At 36.7% G+C, this 22,077-nt stretch overlaps 2 protein-coding genes across 2 annotated transcripts; one reads left to right on the top strand and one right to left on the bottom strand.

Moving 5' to 3' along the window:
• Nucleotides 1–5,873: 5,873 nt before the first annotated feature.
• Nucleotides 5,874–7,457, bottom strand: LOC112171468 (zinc finger protein ZAT1). The gene has a single exon (XM_040508381.1). The coding sequence runs from the start codon at nucleotides 7,332–7,334 to the stop codon at nucleotides 6,006–6,008; it is 1,329 nt and encodes a 442-aa protein (XP_040364315.1). The 5' UTR covers nucleotides 7,335–7,457; the 3' UTR covers nucleotides 5,874–6,005.
• A 2,531-nt stretch (nucleotides 7,458–9,988) lies between these two features.
• On the top strand, nucleotides 9,989–21,976 carry LOC112197340 (structural maintenance of chromosomes protein 6A). Its single transcript, XM_024337996.2, has 28 exons — nucleotides 9,989–10,341; nucleotides 10,493–10,598; nucleotides 10,718–10,851; nucleotides 11,286–11,341; nucleotides 11,605–11,691; nucleotides 11,764–12,084; nucleotides 12,731–12,850; nucleotides 13,616–13,750; nucleotides 14,569–14,645; nucleotides 14,744–14,819; nucleotides 15,671–15,745; nucleotides 15,933–16,037; nucleotides 16,411–16,580; nucleotides 16,659–16,761; nucleotides 16,859–16,971; nucleotides 17,222–17,426; nucleotides 18,004–18,129; nucleotides 18,204–18,318; nucleotides 18,408–18,493; nucleotides 18,598–18,693; nucleotides 19,217–19,353; nucleotides 19,441–19,543; nucleotides 20,143–20,222; nucleotides 20,344–20,422; nucleotides 20,600–20,657; nucleotides 21,049–21,146; nucleotides 21,273–21,367; nucleotides 21,681–21,976. The coding sequence occupies exons 1-28, from the start codon at nucleotides 10,200–10,202 to the stop codon at nucleotides 21,736–21,738; spliced, it is 3,156 nt and encodes a 1,051-aa protein (XP_024193764.1). The 5' UTR covers nucleotides 9,989–10,199; the 3' UTR covers nucleotides 21,739–21,976.
• The last annotated feature ends 101 nt before the right edge of the window (nucleotides 21,977–22,077 follow it).

A 22,077-nucleotide genomic window follows, 5' to 3' on the forward strand; every position in this document is an offset into this window, starting at 1 on the left:
TCAAAACTGCACCTCCCCCCAAAAAGGTTCAATCTTTGCCTCATTAAACATTATTGATGCATCAAAAAATCAAAATAAAGACCAATTTTTTGTGCGAAGCAATCCAATTTTGGTACCTCTCGCTTTCTCATACCCAGAAAGTACAGAGCTCACTAAACCTAATTCAATATCATGTTTTTCTCCAATTATCGTTTTAACTTATATAAAATTATAAATATGAATTTGGCAAGCCTTCAATTTGAATCTTAACCCAACCACATACTTAGCTGATAAGGCCCAATTCAATCGCAAAATCAAGAACAAGTAGTCAATGATTATGGAAGACATTATTGTTTATATAGAGCTTGGGTGGAAAAATAATGAAAAATAATACTTGTTGATCAATCTCCATGGCCTTATATTAAAAGAATAGAGAACCTAAGGTTGAACAAATGAAAGAAAGAGGATTTGACTCTGTTGAGGAGAACACATGATTAAAAAAGGCATTTTTTATTAATTTTTTATTTATTTATAGAAGGGGTAAAATAAGAAATAAAAATTTACAAAAATTAGAAGAAGTCCAAATAGCAAATTGAGATATCTGAATAGAACCTCCCTTTTAAGAAGAACAAAAAAAATGTTCATTTATTAAGGACTACTACGTATTGATCTTTAGCTTTTTCATTTAAAAAAAATAAACATAAAAAGAATATATAAAAAAAACACCAACTATGAGAACTAAGAGAGCGAAGAAGTAATTTTGACCTTAATGACACATTCAACTGTACCAATGTATAGAACGACAGTGGTATCCTTAATGTAGTCATTGTAGTAGATACACATACCAAAACACATATATTACATAGCTTACTACCCTATACTTTCAACGGTTCATCAGCTCAGCCATTGCACTTCTAATTTAATCAGAAAAGTCCCTGCACTCTCCAATTTCATCAAATCGATCCAATCTGTCACCACTCCGTCCATTTTTGGGGAAAATTTTCAAACTACCCATCTGCGTTCACAACACTGACGCATCCGCAGGCTGCCTAGCAATGGGTAGTTTGGAAATTTTTCCTGTGAGAAGGTCCCACGTTAGCATTTTAACAGCGAAAATTGACGTAATAGTGACGGATTGGATCGAAGTCTTTTTATTTTCCAAGAGATGTAGGCAATTGCCATATTACTTTTGTAGTAGATGCCAATGATATTAGTCTTTCTTCAAAGTAGGCGTACTCAATGTAAGTGTGATGTCTAGAAAAGTTTTGAGATAAGTGGTACTTAAGCGAGCTTTGCTCCACCGACATCTTTCTACTCACCTGGTCATATTTACATTGGAATTACTGAAAGATGTTAGATGACTACCATTGTTTTGCATTCACTAGTTCATTGGATTAGATTTTCTTTGGTTAAAGAAATGATGATATAATTCCGTTTGACTTATTAATAAAAGTCGAGTTCTTTTCCTTATGACTCCTTTTAATTACGAGCTTTTCTTTTTAAGAAATTGATGAACTATAATGTCTTGCGGATAGTGCAACTGCGCACACCATTCTACGACATAGGCAATTATTCTTAGAGATGTTGCCAACATATTCCTCTGTGACTACGATGGCTGGGCCATCAAGCTTAGTTCAAGGACATGGAATACCCAATTCCTTTTGCCTAATGGCAGCTTGATTAAAGTCACTGAAGCTCTCTACGCTCCTAAGGCAAATCGAACCTTATTAAGCTTTAAAGATATAAGAGCCAACAGATTCCATGCGGAAACGCATAGTGAGAACGGCATAGAATTCCTTTGCATTACCTCTAATGATTGCGGACGGAAGCGCATCTTAGAGAAGCTTATGTGTCAATGTAGTGGACTTTATGTCACAACAATTCGACCAATTGAATCTAATAATGTCATAAGAGAAGATCTCTTGGATTCAGACACATATTGGCTTTGGCATGACCGACTAGGACATCCTGGTCATGATATGATGCTCCGTATACTTAAGACTTCACACGGGCATCCTTTCTTTAGAGTGAGAAGAAGTAAGAATCAAAAATTGATTCCAGGACTTAGAAAGACAGCAAAAATTGCAGCTTCTGGCGCTGCTACTGTCTTGGGCAGCCCCTTCTCTTCCTCATCTTTGATCTCTTCTCCTCTCTAATTCGGTTTCATCCCTCTCTAATTCAACCTCCGGTTTCTCTAATTCGACTTTCTCTTCCTCCAATTTGACCTCCTCATCTCTGTCTAGTTGCACCTCTCTACCACACGTCTGACCTTGAACAGAGCATAGTTTCCTTCCGACGACATGATCTGATCGAAGCTCTAGTTTCCTGCCAAGCTGGACGCCGGACTGGTCGAGTTCTCTTCCTCTCAGCAGCTTGAAGTGGAGCCCAGTCCTCCTTTCTCCAAGATAGCAACGGAGGCGCGTGGCAGGACGAAGCCTTTAAGATTCTCGGGTTCGCGGAAATTCTCCGATTTTGGCTGATTCGTGGTGTCAGACCTATATCAGAAGCTTTCTCTCGACGTCAGCATTGTTTCTATGGTGTTGGTTTGCTAATATGATGAGCCAAGATAGAGAATGGAAGAGGATAAGATGTTTGAGTTTTCTAGTGAGTTTCCATGTTTTCCGGTGACTTTGGTTTCAACTAAGGTATCAGAGTTTGTATACTTGTCGAGCTCTATCTCTATCTCTCGATATAATTGAATTTGAATTTGGTTGAGATTTGGAGATTTTGATATTTTGGGTTGTGTCGGCCTGCTTGTGTGGCTATTGTGCACGACGGTGATTTGGTCTTTTTGGCCATTTCTGATGGTTTTGATCATCACTTAGTTCCCTGGTAGCCTTATTAACTGTAATTGAAGATTTGAATGGAATTGTAGATCGATCAAAGTATTATTGGTGTTCTGCTCTTGTACTGTTGTTCTGGTAGTATTAGAACTGTGTTGCTTTCGATTTGTTTGGTCTTCCTTTGTTGATTTCCAACCTTGATGCAGTCCAAAGAACAAATTGAAGTGGTTATTTGAGGAAGAAAGGGAGGTCGATCAGATGAGGAGAATGATTGATGAGGCAGATGTTGAAGCTGGCAGTGAAGACGTGGATGGAGACGAAAGAGAGAGGGGAAGAACAAATATAAACAAAAAAAATATTAAATAAATAAATAATAAAAAAAAGTAATTGAGGGTAAAATAGTCATTTTAGCATGTAAAGAATGCCACGTTAGCAAGATGATGAAGATTTTAGGCGGAAAGTTGACGACAATGACCAATTAGGTGAAATTAGAGAGTTTAGGGAGTTTTTAGGTGAAATTGAAACGTCAGAGACTGAAATGTCTATACCCTTTAAGTATATGGAGTAAACAATAACTATTGTGCTAGGGGTATGCTAATTTGTGTGCTCTAACTATTGGCTTTTTTTCACGACTCTCATGGGTAAGCCATTATTGTATTGCTTGCTGAATGTTAATGGTGGACCTTTATCAATTAAAAAAAAATGGAAATAACCGAACTTATCTAGTTTTTCCTCACTATGTGAGGGTCATAACTTGTGATACCTATCTTTTCCGTTATAGATAACAACCATTTTTTTTTTTTACTGATATGCACATTTGATACGAATAGATAAACATATCGAGAATATAATTAAGGTAAAACATCATTAATCTGGCCAAAATAATTACAAATTGACAATTATGTTTTTTTTTTTTGAAAGGATTGACAATTATGTTTTAGTTACACCAATTACCACCATGTACCTGCATGACATAGTATAAATTAATTTTTTTTTTTTTTAAATAAAGGGTTGATGTAGCTGTTGTCAAGCCTTTATTTAAATTAAAGTTTTTAAGGTATCAAATTTTACGAGAAAGTTAACTGGCCAAGATGGTTTACAAATGTTTTTATTTTCTATAATTGTAAATCGTGTTAGGTAGAAAATGCTAATGTTCATTGGATCTAGCAAGTATCTTGTAAGTATAATGGTTGGCGTACGTGCGTACATATTGCCTAAGATTAATTGTATATACACCCAATTGAGCAAAGCTTATGTGTCAAGTATCTACTAAGTACTAACCTCGGCAGAGACACTTCCTAGTAGGATTGGGTTGCCTACCTTTGTCATTTGCAGCTTCCAACCCATTACCCAAAATTCACGGTTACTAATTAAGCAAAGGAACATGAAGTACAAATTACTGAGGTTTGGCTCATTCTCATTCTTGACCCCTGCTTGCTTCCTTGAATGGAAATGCTAATGACCTAACATTTCGCACCCGTGAACGTCCATCCCATAATTAATACAAGTTATTAATAAGTGAATGTGATTACATGACAGTTTCAACATTGGTTGTCTTTGAGTTTAACAAATAAAGCATTGGCTATTTTTTGCATGACTACGCTGAGGACAACTTGTTCATACTCATCGATCTAGCTAGATGATAATCAAGGAATCAATCAAACTTTATATGTTGTCAATTAAATAACTTAGCAAGTCATTTCCCTGTAGTATGATTTGTTTCACAATCTGACATAAACCATCCATATCTGACATGATAATATTACTATATAATGTATATATGATATTGGCGTAGAACATCGCAACGCGTAAAAGGGGGCCAAAATCTCATTTTGAGAGATAAAATGTATCATATTTATTTAGAAAAATCTCAAACTTATTTTTCTTGATCAGTTTGACTTGGACTACCCAGAATGCAGAGAAAATGGAGGAGATAATTTGAGCTAGGTTTTCTTCAATTTCTGGGAGGTATATACGACATGGGAATCACTAATCAAGTTATCACCAACAAAAAGAAAAATGGTATGAAAGCGTCTAAATTTCTAATAGATTGATGCATGCATTCCGGGTTTTAATGTTGGGCATTCAATATTGGCAAACATTAATGACTGGGTTTAAAATGTAGGCCAAAATTATCTCCTTAAACTGAAAATCAAACAACCAAATCTGACTTTATCACGAGAGTTTAATTTGAAAGATTTTTTTCTTTTCTTGGTAATTAAAGGAAGGGTTTGAAAAGGATTTGGATGTGAGAAAGCAAAGAGTCCATTTTGGAACAAAATAAGTTATTACAATATTTAAAAAAAACGCATGGTTTCAATGTGCTGAAAATTTAAATAACTTAATACCATATTAATTGGATCTAAAAAAAAAAAAACCCATTAATTCCCAAAAATGGCTCTATTTGACTGGTTACAACTATGCTTGACTCTGTGCATGGCTAAGTGTAAGTGTGTAACACTAGCCTAGGAAAACCCAGAAGCTAGAGACGATAAGAAGGAGGAGGAATAGAGTTGTAGGCTCTTGACTACTTCATCACCAACTGTGCACAACTATAAAGCTGCAGGTTGTGACAGGTAGAACCAAAACTAAGCTCACCCCCCAAAACAAAAACCCAAATTTTCTTTAATGAGAAAAATGTGGAGAACAGTTAATAAATCTCAGCTGAAACAAACCCAACTAGGCCATCATCCTTCTGCACAAAGAACCAAAAACAAAAGGGCTGCTTGTCCTTTCATGTAACCCCCAACTCTGTTCCAATCCCCAGTACTATGCAACAAGAAAACTATACATTGCAAAGATAAAATTCATCACTGTATGTATAGCATTATCAAATGGAGGGGTCCTCAGTACACCATGAAACAAGAACACCATACCGCATTGCAAAGAACACTAAATATAATTCATCACTGTATAACTTATCAAATCCCCAGTACTATGCAACAAGAAAACCATACCACATTGCAAAGATAAAATTCATCACTGTATATATAACATTATCAAATGGAGGGGTCCTCAGTACTATGAAACAAGAACACCATACCACATTGCAAAGAACACTAAATATAATTCATCACTGTATAACATTATCAAATGGAGGGAGGGGGGAGAGAGAATTTTCATGACTCTGTATTACAACAAGCAAACTAAAGCGAAACCATTTTTGAAAGGTAGATGTTTGCTGTTGCTGCTGATGAAATTATGAGAAAACTAATTGGTACCTCTATAAATTGAGATGTTAAACTAATCTGAAATTGTCGAAAAGTCGAACTCTTCTTCTGGTGCTGGGAGATTGAGATCAATCACCAGATTGTTGCCTCCATAGTTTGCAGAAGATACGTTTGCTGAGGAGGAAGAGGCCCTAGCATTGTTGGTGTTGGTGTTGGTATTGGTGTTGGTGGTACTACTAGCAGCTGGGACATTGCTGCTGCTGCTGTTGTTGTTGGTATTATTATAACTAGTATTGTTATTAGTATTATTATTATAATAGTGCACCTTCTTATGCCCACCAAGTGCTTGACCAGAATCAAACAGCTTGAAACAAAATGGGCATTCAAATACCCTGGGAGGAGGATGCTCCACAACAGCAGACTTCCCATTATACCCCTGGACACCACCACCACCACCATTACCACTGCCACGGCCATTGCCACCTCCTCTTCCTCCTACTGCCAACACCTCATCCTCCTCGGAATCATCATCGCCGACTTCCACGTCATCGTCGTCTTCCTCTAAGACTTGGTGCCGGACTCTCTTGTGGCTGGCTCGGTGGCCGCCGAGTGCTTGGTAGGATTGGAACTCTTTCTTGCAAGTATCACACTTGTACTTCCCCCCTTGATTATTAGAAGAAGTACTCTTGGGAGTAGTCCTGGGGATGAAAACGACGTCGTCGTCTTCCTCCTCTTCTTCTTCCACCACTTCCTCCTCTTGTTCTTCCTCAAGAGATTCTTCATCACCATAAGCTAGTTCATTTGTGACTTTCATTTTCCATGTGTCCCTTGAGAGCATCATAAGAGAGAGAGCACAATCTTCCGGTGAGAAAGTATCGGAAACGGAACTTACCTGCTGCTCCTCGGCGGCCTCCAGGGGCGGCGGCGCCGCACTCACAATCACCTTACGACGACGTTTGGATCTTCTCCGGGTCAGGTTCTTCTGCTGCGACTCGGTGCTGTCGCTCTCCACCGCCGAGTCCATAGACGACGGCGGAGCCACAGCAGTAGCAGCAACAACAACTTCCCGGTACTTCAGAATAGTCGCCGGAGCCGGGGCCGGGGCCGTAGACGGCGGAGGAGATTGCATCATCATCATCTGCATGAGGCTCACGCTGCTGTTTAAGTTCCGGATTCGGAAGATGTTGTTGTTGCTAAGGTTATGATGAGTCGAGGAGGATGAAAACTCCGGCGAGTGAGCGAGCCGCTGCGGCGGAGAAGGAGTCGCTGGCGGCGGCGGGGGAGGTGGAGGGTGTTTGGGAGGGAGCGGAAGCTTGGCGAGATGAGATCTCATGTGTCCGCCCATGGCCTTGCCACCTTTGAAGCGCTTGTTGCAGATCTTGCAGGTGTAAGGCTTATCCATGGCGACTAGATCTGATCGAAGACAGAAGAAAGATCTGGGTTTTGATGAAGAAGAGAAGAGAGAAGAGTGTGAGAGTTAATAGGGGACTCTCTCCGACTCTCTCTTCTTTAGGAGTAGGTGACAAGCAAATCCTTACGCAAAAGGACCAAAAGAAGAACATAGAGGATGGTAGTGTCCTTCGGAGGGTGAGGCCAAATGGGTGTGCATGGAGTGGCTTTATATATAGTGTCAAATATGAAGCCATTTAAAAACCATATCCACCCTAATAAAGTAGGCCATGGAATTTTTTATTTAATATTGGACTTTTCATGTGACTTTTTTTTTCTTCTGAATCAAAAGGATAAATCTACCACAAAATCCACCTAATTCAATTCAATCCTAGAATTATCCAGATGTGAATCCAGAGGGGGCGAGGAAGGTCATAATGAAAATTCATATGGGGGAAAGCTGCATTCCTAAAGTGTGAGATTTATTTTGAATGATGGTTTATGTATTTCTAATTGTGTTCCGCGAACAACGCTGACCGCATTCAGGGTATCGGATTCGTTTGTTCATCGGTCGTAATGCATCGTGTTAGGTGTGATGTTTGAGTTGACTGCATCTGACACGTTATTTGTCTCATTTAATTCGATGTGCAAGTAACATAAGCATGTATCTTGCATCAAGGATAAGACCAAAGTTTTGATATTGCACATTGTATTGTAACATAAAAAATATATTGATTACAATACAATTATTTTAGAAGATCACATGAGTGACCGATAATGATGAAATTCTTAGTTTTCATTTGAATTGCCATAATGTGCGTATAACTTCATATGACTACTCAAATTCTCGTAAAAAAAAAAAAAACATTGATATCCGATAGTTGAAGTGATTGTTGGACGTGCACAATTAGACCGAATGTGTAGAACATAAGTTCTTGCAACTAGCTAGGGTTTATGAACAATGTGTAAAACATATGAATTCATCCATCTACTGGTAATCATGAAGCGAGATTACAATCAGAGTGGTCTTGCAAACACTACTATTAGGGTTTCTATTTCTGGGTTTGGTATCGACCTCCATGCTAGTGATCGAGAGGACCAATACGCAAGTAAATAGGTTACAACCACAGTGGTCATGCAAAACCATACTATTAGGGTTTCCACATCTAGGTTAATTTGGTATCGACCTCCATGCAAGTGATTGAGAGAGCCCAGCACAAGTAAGTTGTCATTGTTCTCACGCGTTCATGAAGGTCTCATATCTCAACAAGTTATTGTGTAAGAGTTTTCATTTGAATGAATTCTAAAAATAAATTAAAGATATACATTAAATTTCTATAATATAGTTGTACTGTTGTAGACAAAGCCTATATAATCGGAATCATCTTTAATTTGTAGCAATTGTAGTTGTAGGGATTGACGGCATCACGATGCCCATTTGGCATAATTGTTTCACGCAGCTTTTATTGATGACGTGGCGTTATATGGGGAGTGCCAACGGTTTGGTACTTCATGCACAACGTTACTCCGTCGTTGCTTCACTACAATTCCTTGCTTATATACCATATTCACTGAGTGCCAAATTATGTCGTCATTTCTCAGCAAAATAAAAATAAAAATTATGTCGTCATTTTGTCCCATTAGAAAGAAATAATTGAAATTTAAAAACTTAATGAAATGACAAAAATTAAGAATAATTCGATTGTTTTTCTATCTCTGTATTCTTCGAATATGAAGAATGTGTTCCTACCAACACAAATTTATGTTATGATTTAATTTGATATGTTTTTAAATTTTGTAGTCCAACAAGTGTGGTTTTGTTAGTGGCTACATCTGTGGTGAGTTTATCTATATGTGCATAGAAACACGTATTTATTAAAAATAAAAAACACGTATTAGAGATAATGTTCTGAACAAAATGTACTTACTAGCTAGCTAGTATGTTGTATATTATGTAACTTTAGTTGATTTGCCGGATGAATGTGGTTTGATTCAAATAAAAGGAGAAAATAGTATAAACGAGTCGATGAGCGTCAATGTCACTTGTCTATCTTTCCATGCATCATCATGTCACTTGTTTATGTTTTCAAGATTTTCATTTACTAAACACGATAAATGAATATGTTCTCACTGAAACCAAATTAAGGTATATAGATACTTAAATCACATTTTGAGAAGACATGCTAAAAGGCTAAAACACAACCTTCTTTTTTTTGGAAGGATTTAAAAAAAAAAAAACATTTTACATAAGGCAAAGATTATAACGTAGTTTTTTGTTAGAGGTCATTTTATTAAAGTAGTTTAAAGCAAAGATTACAACCTTATTTTCAAAAAGCTACAACCTTAACATAATGCAAAGATTACAACGTAGCTTTTCGTTAGAGGCCATTTTATGATCCGTACTCCATATTTCATTAGTATCTTAAGTTTTATCATTTCGTAGTGTAGATTGTAAAAATGTGATATTGACATATTATAGTATAAGAAATTTTCCTATCAAATCCTAGCCTAAATCCGGATTCTCTAACCACTTAGACCAATCGCAAAGATATTTCGAGAGCGCTTTTTATTTATTAATTTATTTTTAAAATTAATATTTATTTTTTCTAAACCCTCTCCTTAATTGCCAATTAAAAAGCAAAAAGGGTTTATCTAAAGAGAGAAGCACTAGCAAACAAAAGGCGTCTAGTCCCCAACTTCCCACGATAAATATTTCCTCTTCTTCTTCCCGCCAAACGTCCCCTCCTTCAGTCCCACTCCTCCTCTTTCCCCAATTTCACTTGCAATTTCGCTACCTAGGGTTTTCTCTCAACAAAACTAAACCCAAAACTCGCCGTTTCATTACTCCAAAACCGAACCCAAGTCCTCAGACCCGTCCATGGCCGAGCCAATCGCCGGCAGTCGCCACCGTTCCAAAGCCGGAATCGTCCAGAAAATCCGGTTGGAGAACTTCATGTGCCACAGTAGCTTGCAGATCGAGCTCGGCGATTGGGTCAATTTCATCACCGGTCAAAATGGGAGTAAGCCCTCCTTTCTCTATTGAATTGGGTTTCTCCATTTTATCCATAAAGCTTCGAAATTTTGATCGTAAATAGTGTTTGTTGAACTGGGTTTTTGAAATTAGGGTTATTATCAGATTGATTATTGGGTTACTGGGTCTGTTTTGTGTAGGTGGTAAAAGTGCAATACTGACGGCTCTGTGTGTCGCATTTGGGTCCCGAGCTAAGGAGACTCAAAGAGGGTCTACATTAAAAGATTTCATAAAAACTGGTTGCAGGTAGAACCCTCATTTGATGCTCTTAGATATTTATTTGATATGGTGTTTGCTTCTCCGGTTCTGGAAACTGGTATTGAACTTTACAACTTGTTAGTTTTATGTTTGGTGCTTCATTGCAGTTACGCTGTTGTCCATGTTGAATTGAAGAATCAAGGGGAGGATGCTTTCAAGCCTGATATTTATGGGGATGTGATAATCATAGAGCGCAAGATTTCTGGAGCTTCAAACGCCACTGTTTTGAAGGATCATCAAGGTTTACATTCCTTGCTTATGTTATGTGTTTTTACTCTCTTAATAATATATTTACAATTTTGGAAACCTCTCCACCAATTAAAGGTCAAATTGGTTTTCTCTATCTTGATTTGGGGTTGTGTTATATTGAGAAGCTGCTGTTTCTAAGTTTTTGAATGTAGAGCAGATAGTTGTCGTTTCTGGTTTTGCATGGGTGATACTTGATTCGTGGGTTTAGTTTTATGTCCTGTTTTTTCAGGCTGGGGGTAGTATTTTTATGGATCTTTGATTGACTTTGACAATACTATATACTGTTATTTTTGCTATAGAAAAGAAAAATAAAAGACACACACACACACACAACAGTAACTGGATGTGGTTTATTGCACTGTACTGCTACCTTGCTAAGGCTGCGGTATTCATTTGATTTTCTTCCCCATCTGAGGACTTTGACAGGAAGAAAGGTTGCTAGTCGGAAGGAGGACCTCCGGGAGCTAATTGAACATTTTAGTGTATGTTTTTTCTTTCTTTTTCTTTTTCTATTACTCGCTTACCCTGCTTTGCACTAGCTGTTTGTTCATGTATATGGTGCCTATTAGTTTCTTAATTCAACACAGTCTTATTAAGTTTTAAGGGACAATGGTTTCCTTTAACTAGCAGGACAGATTAAAAAGGTTGTTCTAGGTTATCGTTGGTTTAATAAATCAATAGGTCATACTCTAGGTATGTCAGTCCTTTCAATGGATGTTCATGGTTCTGTGTTTGATCTGTGCAGATTGATGTTGAGAATCCATGTGTAATAATGGGCCAAGACAGAAGCAGAGAGTTTTTGCATTCTGGGAATGACAAAGATAAATTTAAGGTGATGTTATGTATTACATGTTTCTCTAAGCTCAGTTCAATAGGTATGCTGTACTGACGCTTGATTGCTCAGTTCTTTTACAAGGCAACACTTCTGCAGCAAGTTGAAGAGCTTTTGCAAGACATTGAGAAACAGTTGGAGAAGGCAAATGTTGTTGTTGATCAATTAGAGGGCTCCATAAGACCCATAGAAAGGGAACTTAATGAGTTACATGAAAAGATCAAAAACATGGAGCACATTGAAGAAATATCTCAACAAGCGAAGCAGCTAAAAAAGAAGCTTGCTTGGTCATGGGTATATGATGTAGACAGGCAACTCCAGCAAAAGAATGCAAAAATTGGAAAGCTGAAAAATCGTGTACCTCTTTGTCAAGCTAAAATTGATCAGTTTAGAGTAAGTATTAGTTCTTGGCTTTCTAAATTTCGGCATGAATTTGGCTTGCCAGGTTATAGATATCTTTCTGAATATTCTAAAGCAGTTATTCATGCAAAGTGCGTTTAGGTGGATGAGTAGCTAGAAATTTGTATTAGGCGATAGGTTATTTTTGTATCTCATGTTAAGAATGACCTTTGATATTATGCATTTGGACAAATTATTCATCTGTCTAAATCCCATACTATGAGTTGCCAAGTTCCTGCAATCATATCAATAGTTCTTTCACATTCTGCCAAGTATTATCTCATGACTTAGAATATTAAATATATGATTACCCAAAATTATCATCTGTCTCTCTTCTACATGGTTGACAAAATTGATTAGGTTTTGTACTTTTCTATTTGATTCCCAATTAGAAATGGACTCTTGTTTGTGTGTTTTGCAGACATGAATTTCCTGGTACCGTAACTTATTTGACTTGGTAATGAAAATAAAATCTTTGGGCAATTCCAATGGACATTTTATCTTCTCTGGATTCTTATATAAATATTAGCTCATGATTTAGGGAATCAAGTCATTTTTGAAAGGAGTTGAGGAAATACCCAACAAGAGAATTTCCAGAAGAGACTTTTTTGCTAATTATATTGTTTCATCTATTGTACAGGGTGAAGTGGAGAAACTTAGCCAATGCTATACCTTGAAGAAATCTGAGATTGCAAGCATGGTGGAAAAGACCGCTGAAGTTAGGAGAATGAAGGACGAATTGCGACAGTCGCTAGCATCGGTATGTTGAAAGTTCCTTATAAAGTCGACAGATTATTGTTTGTCAAACTAGTTCTGCTCAATGGCCTTATAGGCTCCATATGTGTTGTCTTAAGCAGCTTTTAGGAATAGAGAACTTACCCTTCCCCCCTCTCCCTATTTTTGTACAATTTTAGAAAATTTGTTGAGCTCTATTCAGTGGAGAACTAATTGTAAAATGACTTGCGAGAAGTGTAACACTTTTACCCAGAATAAAGTCAAGCCTTGCATCATGGTGCTACTATCAGCTTCTTCATTGAACCACTAATTGTCTCCACTGGCCAGTGTTTGACTTGGTCTTCAGAGACTATTAATCAATTGCTGGCCAGTTTCTGATAACCCTTGATGGAATATTACTGTCTCCAGTCAATTATACGTCACATTTGTATAATAGCTTTGGTTAGACAAAACTACTAACGGATGTTGTCTTCAACCGTGATATTACTTCAAAATCGATTAATATTTGTTAAAACATGTTCAGCTGAAAATGCTTGTCACTAGTAATTCATCTAAATAGACACTGCTGTACTGATATATAACTGCTTTTTGGTTGATAATGAAACACTGACAAACTTTATTATCTGTTACCTTGCTATATTTGCTTGTCTTTTTGAGTAATGTTTATCTGTCTAATTCCTGTTTCTTTTCTATTGTGTTTGATCTATTTTTCTTCTTGTTGCTAATGCCTGTATTATTATATTCTTTCAAGTTTCTTGATGTACTTTTGGATGGTATATTGTCCACTCAGGCTACAAAAGAGAAGCTTAAGCTAGAAGAAGAATATGGCCGCAAAACTAACTACATCCAGAAATTGACAAACTCTGTTAGGTCTCTTCAGCAACAGATTCAGGATGCTGAGGAGCAGCATGCCAGAAATACACAGGTTTGTTCTGTTTGCTATATTCACGAGCAGCAACAGTGGGGACCGTATCACAGGCAGTATAATTTTCAATACCATATTAGCCAATATACTGCAAGCAAATTTGACATTAATTACAAAGTTATGTGTTTGATTCGGGCTAAAGTTAGAGTAGCATGGTGTGTAATTGTTTTGATCATGGGAAAATGGCCTGGGGTTCAAAGGTATGGTGCTTAAAGATGGGAGATATCATTATCGTATGAAGATTTTAGAAATTTGGTAATGACATTTGCAGGAAATTCTGGCTGATAGTTTTTTGAAGCTGCAGTTTGCTTCATACTCTAAAAAGTCATTATTCCATCATCAATTCCATGCAGTGAAAACGTAAAATAACTATGAACTCTTGAATTGAGTGTTCAAAATTAGAAACTTCCTAGTCATACAGTACAAGCAACTGATAAAACTCTACAACCTTTGTAGTCTTCTAGAAATAAGGATTTTTTTGACAGATCGCATTAAATTACTTGTACATGTATTTTGTGGTGATTGAACCCCAGGACTCACCCTCATAATAACTCAATTCTAATATAGGGTGATTCTATTCACCCCCAAAGCTTAATGTCCATATTTTAATGACATTAATGGCAAGTTTGTCCATTCATAACTATGGCAACATCCTTCTTTAATTGCTTTTTAACATTGTAACCAATTTAATAGATAATGTAAACTGCCATGCAGGTTTCATATTTTTTTTTAAAAAAAACAGAACCAAAATAAGAGTGGCACAGAATGCAAAGGCTAATGTTTTATAGCTTTTACCCACTAATTTTGTACTCTTCCAGGCAGAAGAATCTGCAATGGAGGAAAAGCTGAAAGAACTGCATAATGAGGTCGCTACTATTGAATCAATGCTTGCAAGGTTGAAATCATTAATTTCATCAGGTTATGTTTTGCTTTCCTGTAAATCAATGCTTGCAAGATTTAACCTAATGGCATTTGCATTTTATTATATTTCAGGTTGCAGGAAGAAGACAGTGCCTTATCAATAAGTGTACACAAGACAATTACTGAAATTGGAAAATTAACTGAAATGGTGGGGAATGTTTTACTTGACTTAGTAACTTGAAATTGTTCACTGCAAGTTGTTTCCCTTAAATCAACCAAATAAATTATCTTGAAATACTGAAGAGCAGCTTGTTGTTACCGGAAACCCCCCCCTCTCCTGCTCCCACACGTGCACACACATTTGCTCAATTTAAGTGGATAATGGGCTTTGATAAATATATTATTATGTCATAGCTATGTACTGTGTCGTATGCATATCTCCTGTTCTGAAAATGTTCCAAAATTCCAATATCCTGTAGATCCTGAATCATCTTAATAGTTACTTAAATATTTCTCTTATAACTGAAGCGTTTCAACCACTAGCTCTCCTGGAGACGCAGGAGTAATTTTAGATATTAATCATAAGCTCTTCTATTTTGAAAACAGATATGTTATGCTTGGAGATATTTAAAAGAATTCTACATAATTGTTTAAATAATCTTAAATATGGTCCTTATCAAAATTGAGTGACATACATATGCACACATGGGGATAGATGCTTTTATTATAGCCTAAGTTCTTACTTTAGATGACATAACTGTAAAAATTTATATTTTACTTCCTTTTGAGGGACATGATCTTCTGATTTTGTCATGGGAGATAGATGCCAATTGTTTTCTGAGAAAGTTGGGAATAAGCTAGGGTTTTGGGTTTAAAAAAATAATTGTCTAAATAATTCTGTGGTTTTAGGGGACTTCAAGAAAATAATTGTCTAATAAAATGTAAGAATTGTATAAGCACAAAATGTGTTGTGAACTTGTGATTATTCATAGTTTGTTTTCTCGGATTTAGTGCTGCCTTACTCTTGAAATTGTTTATAATTGCATACTCATCTTGTAGATTCAAAGCAGAGAGAAGGAATGTCAAAAATGCTCCAATAAAGTCCGCGAGGTTTTGAGAAATCAAAGCAACAAGGTGAGCTCTGTATATTGTTGTCTTTGACACATGGGAAAACTGCAGAGCCTTTTCTTTGTGGGCATATGCATATGCAAATGCAATGAACTTCTACTCATCTATTCTACACTGCATATGCAATTGATCTTGGCTAATGTCTTGCTAGAAACATCTATAATGCTCTGAGGAAACTGTTTTGTTTAAATAGGTCACAGCTTTTGGTGGAGATAGAGTGATGGACCTTCTACGTATAATTGAGAGGAATCATCAGAGATTCAAAAGCCCTCCAATTGGTCCAATTGGTGCCCATTTGGTAAGTGTGGGATATCTACAACATCTGCAAGTTTACTGAACTTCTATTCGTAATGTCATTTGGCTGTCTATGTTAAACTGTTACAAAACTAATAATTTTGAATCAGAACTATTTGTTCTGTCATAAAGGAGAACAAACATGTCCATGAACTTCCTGACTCCCTAGTGATACCGGGATATGTTCTGTTCCTTAAAGCAGGCATCTTACTTCATGTTTTTGACTCTGTTTAATATGATGTTCCATGTAAAGTTTTATTTTAATCTTTTATGGACATAGTTCTTTCCACTTGACTATTGATTATGTGGATGAGAACCTAATGCCGCTTGGACCTCATGCTATGTGCTGACCTTTATGTAATAAATATTTTCTGCAGACTTTGAATAATGGAGATGAATGGGCTAGAACTGTTGAAAATGCTGTAGGAAGGCTGCTCAATGCTTTCATTGTAACAAATCATAAAGACTCTCAACTTCTCAGAACATGTGCAAGGGAAGCAAGCTATAATCACCTTCAGATTATCATATATGACTTTTCATTACCAAGGTAGAGATTTAGTTCTCTGTCATTCACTGCATGTTGATTCTTTCTATGATTATGATTCCCTCTTACTGTCTGGTGTAGGTTGAATATTCCACCTCACATGCTTCCACAAACAAGACACCCAACTACTCTTTCTCTTCTCCATTCTGAAAATCATACTGTGGTAAATGTCCTGGTAGATATGGTAAGCTCACTGGTTACTTATGCTCATTTGCATGATTTATCGATATTGTTGAGCTTCCGAACTTCACATGATTGCTCAATCATTCATACTTTTTCAGGGAAGTGTTGAAAGGCAAGTTCTTGTTAAAACATATGAGGAGGGGAAGGAAGTTGCTTTTGACCAGAGGATCCCCAATCTGAAGGAGGTCTACACTTATGATGGGCGAAAGATGTAAGCGACAGATGTATATCCTGTTCGTTTATGCATTCAATTTTCAGATTTACAACTGGCTGAGTTTGATAAACTTTTCTAAATATCATAACCTACGCACTACAGTTTCTTACCTTGTAATCTAATTTTCTAAGGCTTGTTAAAACGTAATTGACTTGGAGCGAGGATTTATTACTCTCATATAATGTGTTACCATTTTCATCGGGTTCTCACAGTCTCACAATGAGTGTTCACTTTTATCTTGTTTTAGGTTTTCGCGTGGTTCTGTCCAGACAGTTCTTCCTCCCATTAGGCATGATAGACCTGCTCGTCTCTGTGCTAATTATGATGATCAAATCAGTGAGCTTAAAACATCAGCATCAGCTGTACAAAAAGAAGCTGAGGAGTGCAGGACGAGAAAAAGGGAAGAAGAAGACAAACTTTGGAATCTCAAAGAAAAACACCAAAGTGTGAAGGTAATAATTATTTGCTTTACATTTTCTTCATTATGGGTTCATGCTTTTAAAATGCATGCTTGTCCACTTATCTCTGCAGGGATAGTGCCTCTTGTTCTTATTTGGCACCATACCAACACTGCCATCTAGAATTTAAGTATTGCACAATTTTTCGTTAAAAGTTGGCCGCACATTGGCCTGGGCGTGGAGTGGGTAATGGGCATTTAAGGCTGCGCTAGGTGGCTGGGGTGGGCTATTGGTTGTTGGGGCCTATTTTAACTTGTAAATCTTGTTAGCCGAGGATTCAGGCTGGACATATTAAGTTCTGTCGTAGTGCATCTTTGATGATACCATTATAGATGAAGCATAGTAGGTGCCAAACAGTGAGTCAATGCATAGAGGTTGGGCCAAATGAAATCATCTTCCCCATCTTGTTGTTTTCTGTTACTGACAGGCTAATCTAGGTAACTTCTCAGCCAAGCAACCTAGTTTAATTGGATTTGGCTGCATGGAGTTTCTTTTGATATTGTCCTGGTCAGTATTTCATTGGTGCTGTCATGTTCATCATCTGTTGCTTTTTCCTTTTCTTTTTTTGTAGAGGAGGCGTATGAATGCTGACCGTGATTTGGCGTCTAAGAGACTAGCTATTCAAGACAGTGCATATGATGCGGAAGCCAGTACATCACCTGCATCAACTGTTGATGACCTTCATCAAGACATTTTGGTCTGTTTCTTAATATTTTTTGGTATGTTTGACTTCATTTCTTATGATGACATCCCATTTTGGTTGATCATCAGAAAGTCCAAGAGGAGATTCAAGAGAGGGAAATGTCGCTGAAAACCTTTGAAGTCAGAATTAGTGAAGCTGTGGCGAAGACCAATGATCTTAAAGTAACATTTGAGAATCTATGTGGTATGATAACTGTGTTCAGCTTTTAAGTATTTGGTTCCCTAGTACTTTCTTCCCATCTTAGTTGCCCTTTGTGTCCGAAAAACAAATAGAGTCAGCAAAAGGAGACATTGATGCCTTTGAGAAAGCAGAGAGAGATTTGATGGAGATAGAAACAAAACTAGGTTCTGCGCAAACGGTCTGGCCCTCTTTCCCGAAACTTATACATACAAACATGTTCTTAGTGCTTTCCTGTATCTTATGTTCTTGTATTTAGCAACTAAAATTGGATGTTTATCTCAGGAGAAGCTTCATTATGAAGGTCTAATGAAGACCAAGGTCCTTCATGAAATCAATGACGCTGAAAAACAATATAAAGAGCTTGAGCATCACCGCGAGGTATAATTTGCATCATATTGTTGACACATGCATAATTGCACCGAGTTCATCAAGAAGGTTTTATGGAGACTGAAAGTTTGATGTGGAATATGTATTTCAAACTTTTTCTCTCTAAAATGTTGGCCCATTAGAAAGCTTCATGATAACAGATTTCTATGTAAAAATTCTACCTCTTGTGTTAAAAACAAGTTCTTAGATAAGTTATCAAGTTTTCTTGTTTGCTTGCATTGAAAACATTCAAAATTAGTAAGCATATAAATTTTACCTGTGCCATGCTGCTTGAATTCCGGACTTTCTGTCTCTGGATATTGACTATTTGCTCCTGCATTTTTCTTTACATTTATAAATTTTAAGGCACCTTATTTTGCAAGATAATATGCTTTATTGCCTAAATGCTGATTTTACTGCCGTTTCTTTTATGATGGATGTTTGAGCTGTGTCCCTGACTTCTTGAGAACTTGGTATACTTTTATATGAAAGATTTAGTATCAACTAGTTGCTCAAGCCATATATTTGACTGCAGGACAACTGTAGAAAGGCTTCAATCCTCTGTCCTGAAAGTGAAATTACAGCTTTGGGTGATTGGGATGGTAGCACTCCAGAACAACTCAGTGCCCAATTAACCAGGCTGAATCAGAGACTTCAGCGAGAGAGTGAGAGGTATTTATATGTTTCCCCTTGTCATTGCATCTGTTGGAAACTACCAATCTCCATTATATATAAGATTTTATGTTGTATGTGTTGCAGATGCACTGAATCCATTGATGAGCTCCGAATGTCATATGAGAGAAAAGAACGTAAGATTTTAAGAAAACAGAAAACATACAGAGCTTTTCGAGAAAAGTTGAATGTAAGTCCCAGAATATGTAATGCTTTGTTAAACGGTGGCAGAGCAAACTTGTTGTGCAATCGACTTTTATATTATTTGAACAAATTATTGCTTCATAGTAGGAAGCTTTTTTTTTTTAAACCTTGTACTTGCCAACCATTGTGAACACTGTTCCCATTCTTCAAATCTGTGAACAAATGAGGCCTTAAGGTGTGCTTCTGGTTTCTTTCTCTCTGTTTTACATAAATTGTATCTACTTTTCAAAATTCTAACCAGAGACTAATTCCTTGACTTGAGATGTTGTACTTAATTAAAACGTTTTCAATATGTGAAGTTAGTAGGATAGACTGTTAAAAGGAATATTTCATGGTTTAACCCTTGCTTGAAAGAGCCTTATTGCTTGGACATTGCCATAAAAATGTTATTACAAGGCAGTGATTTTGGACAGATATTTTCTGTTGGTAGCTTATATGTCTGGGCTGTGCAAAGTGTTTCCTTGTATTAGATATGTTCACTAATACTGAATCCCCAATTTTAGTTTCTTTCTTCTTCTTCTTCTTCTTGTTTTTTTTTGCAGCCCTTCTCGTGTATGATTTCTTTATTTCATTGTTAATTTACAGGCTTGCCAGAAAGCCCTAAAGTTGCGAAGTACAAAGTTCCAGAGAAATAAAGATTTACTAAAGCGCCAGATGACGTGGCGGTATGTGCTTTATTCACAATAACACTTGTCTCTCGCTACTTACACTTTTATCCATGTTTCTTGTTTCAGTTCAGAGTACCTTTCTATTTTTAATCTGTTCATGATCAATCATTGCCATTAGATTTAATTCTCATCTGGGAAGGAAAGGGTTCAGTGGGAAGATTAAGGTCAGTTATGAGGAGAGAACCCTTTCAATTGAGGTAAGCAACTTGACTCATTCTGTAATAATACTCATTCGTGCCCACTCGATCTTTTCTTAGTATCTTGGGTCACAAATTTTGTATACCTTTGCTCTTTGATTCCTGGACAGCTAGGTGTTTCTTCTGTTTATCCTCTTGTTCTTTTCATGACATAATTCTGTGCACTTCTTTTTTTAGGTAAAGATGCCCCAGGATTCATCAAGCAGCACTGTTCGCGACACTAGAGGGCTTTCAGGTTTTGTTCTTGAAATTTTTTTGACCATTTTTTAATTTATTTGAGCAATTTTGCTCAATGATTTCATTGTTTGCATTTGGTAATAATTATTTAGTTAATTAAATATGCTTTCACTTGGGAGCAATATGATATTTCTGTGTCTTAATCAGGATTTTTTTCTCTCTTTATTTGTTTATTTTCATATTTGTACTTTATGTACAAAAATCTTAACTGTATTTGTTCAAAATGTCGTCGTCGTCATCATCATCATCATCTTTATTACTATTACTATTAGTAAACCCTATTACTGTTACTATTACTACTGTTACCTTTATTTATTTATTATTATTATTTTCTAAACTAGGATAAATGAACTCTATGAACTCTTATTTTTATTATAACTTTTGATCAGGTGGAGAACGCTCCTTCTCAACATTGTGCTTTGCGCTGGCTCTTCATGATATGACTGAAGCCCCATTTAGAGCTATGGATGAGTTTGATGTATTTATGGTATGGTCTTAAGCGCATTCTTTATGCCAAGATTGTATTCATACTAATCTATGTTGTATTATTTAAGATGCAAAATAGTAGTTCATATTGACAACTTTTACAAATTGTATTGTATTGGATCTTCAGGATGCTGTAAGTCGGAAAATCAGCCTTGATACTCTTGTTGAGTTTGCATTGGCGCAAGGATCCCAATGGGTACTTATCACCCCTCATGATATCAGGTGAATGGAAATTATTTGCTGTCTAATATTTGGTGTCACATTGAATGATTTTGCCTTTGCCACCAGACTGCTTCAAGTATCTGTGAAATATTTGGAGCTGAATTCAGCAGTCCCATATAGACTGCTTGGTGTATTTTTTATATTGTTGTCTTGGTTTCGAAAGATATTGAGTGCATTCTCCCCTTATAATATGCCTGGTTCTGTCTGATTATTTGGTTTCTGTGTGCGGCAATAAAAAAGCCGAACACAATAGTAAAAAGCTATGTAATTGATCATTGTGTGAACCAACTCGAATTTTGTGCTTTTGATACAGCATGGTGAAAAATGGGGATCGGATAAAGAAGCAGCAAATGGCGGCTCCTCGTTCTTGATTTGCCATCCATGATCCATCGTACTGTTTAGTCAATGCAAATACCTGGTAATGCTTTTGATTAGGATGTAAATCTATCCTTCTTTAGTCGGGCTCAGTTTGTAAGGAAAATCCATGGCTTCTTTTTGGAATTAATGAGCCTTGGTTGCATATATCATAGTAAGCACACGATGTTAATGTGTGTTACACTTCTGTTTTCATAAAAGTTTTGATAAACAATTATGAAGATATTACGAAGTGATTATGGGTTTCACAATTAATGAGTACTCTTTGCTTCCCAAAGGCCAGCTAAGAAGAGTGGTGGACCAGTCCGAGTATTGTTCGTTGTTTCACGAATAAC

This window comes from Rosa chinensis, chromosome 1 (assembly GCF_002994745.2).
Source record: "Rosa chinensis cultivar Old Blush chromosome 1, RchiOBHm-V2, whole genome shotgun sequence".
NCBI classification, from domain to species: domain Eukaryota; kingdom Viridiplantae; phylum Streptophyta; class Magnoliopsida; order Rosales; family Rosaceae; genus Rosa; species Rosa chinensis.

Coding starts and splice junctions, on each gene's coding strand:
- LOC112171468 (XM_040508381.1), bottom strand. CDS start 7,334: ATGGATAAGCCTTACACCTGCAAGATCTGCAACAAGCGCTTCAAAGGT.
- LOC112197340 (XM_024337996.2), top strand. CDS start 10,200: ATGGCCGAGCCAATCGCCGGCAGTCGCCACCGTTCCAAAGCCGGAATC. Junction 17,427..18,003: donor AAAAACACCAAAGTGTGAAG/GTAATAATTATT, acceptor CTTTTTTTGTAG/AGGAGGCGTATGAATGCTGA. Junction 20,658..21,048: donor CGACACTAGAGGGCTTTCAG/GTTTTGTTCTTG, acceptor ACTTTTGATCAG/GTGGAGAACGCTCCTTCTCA.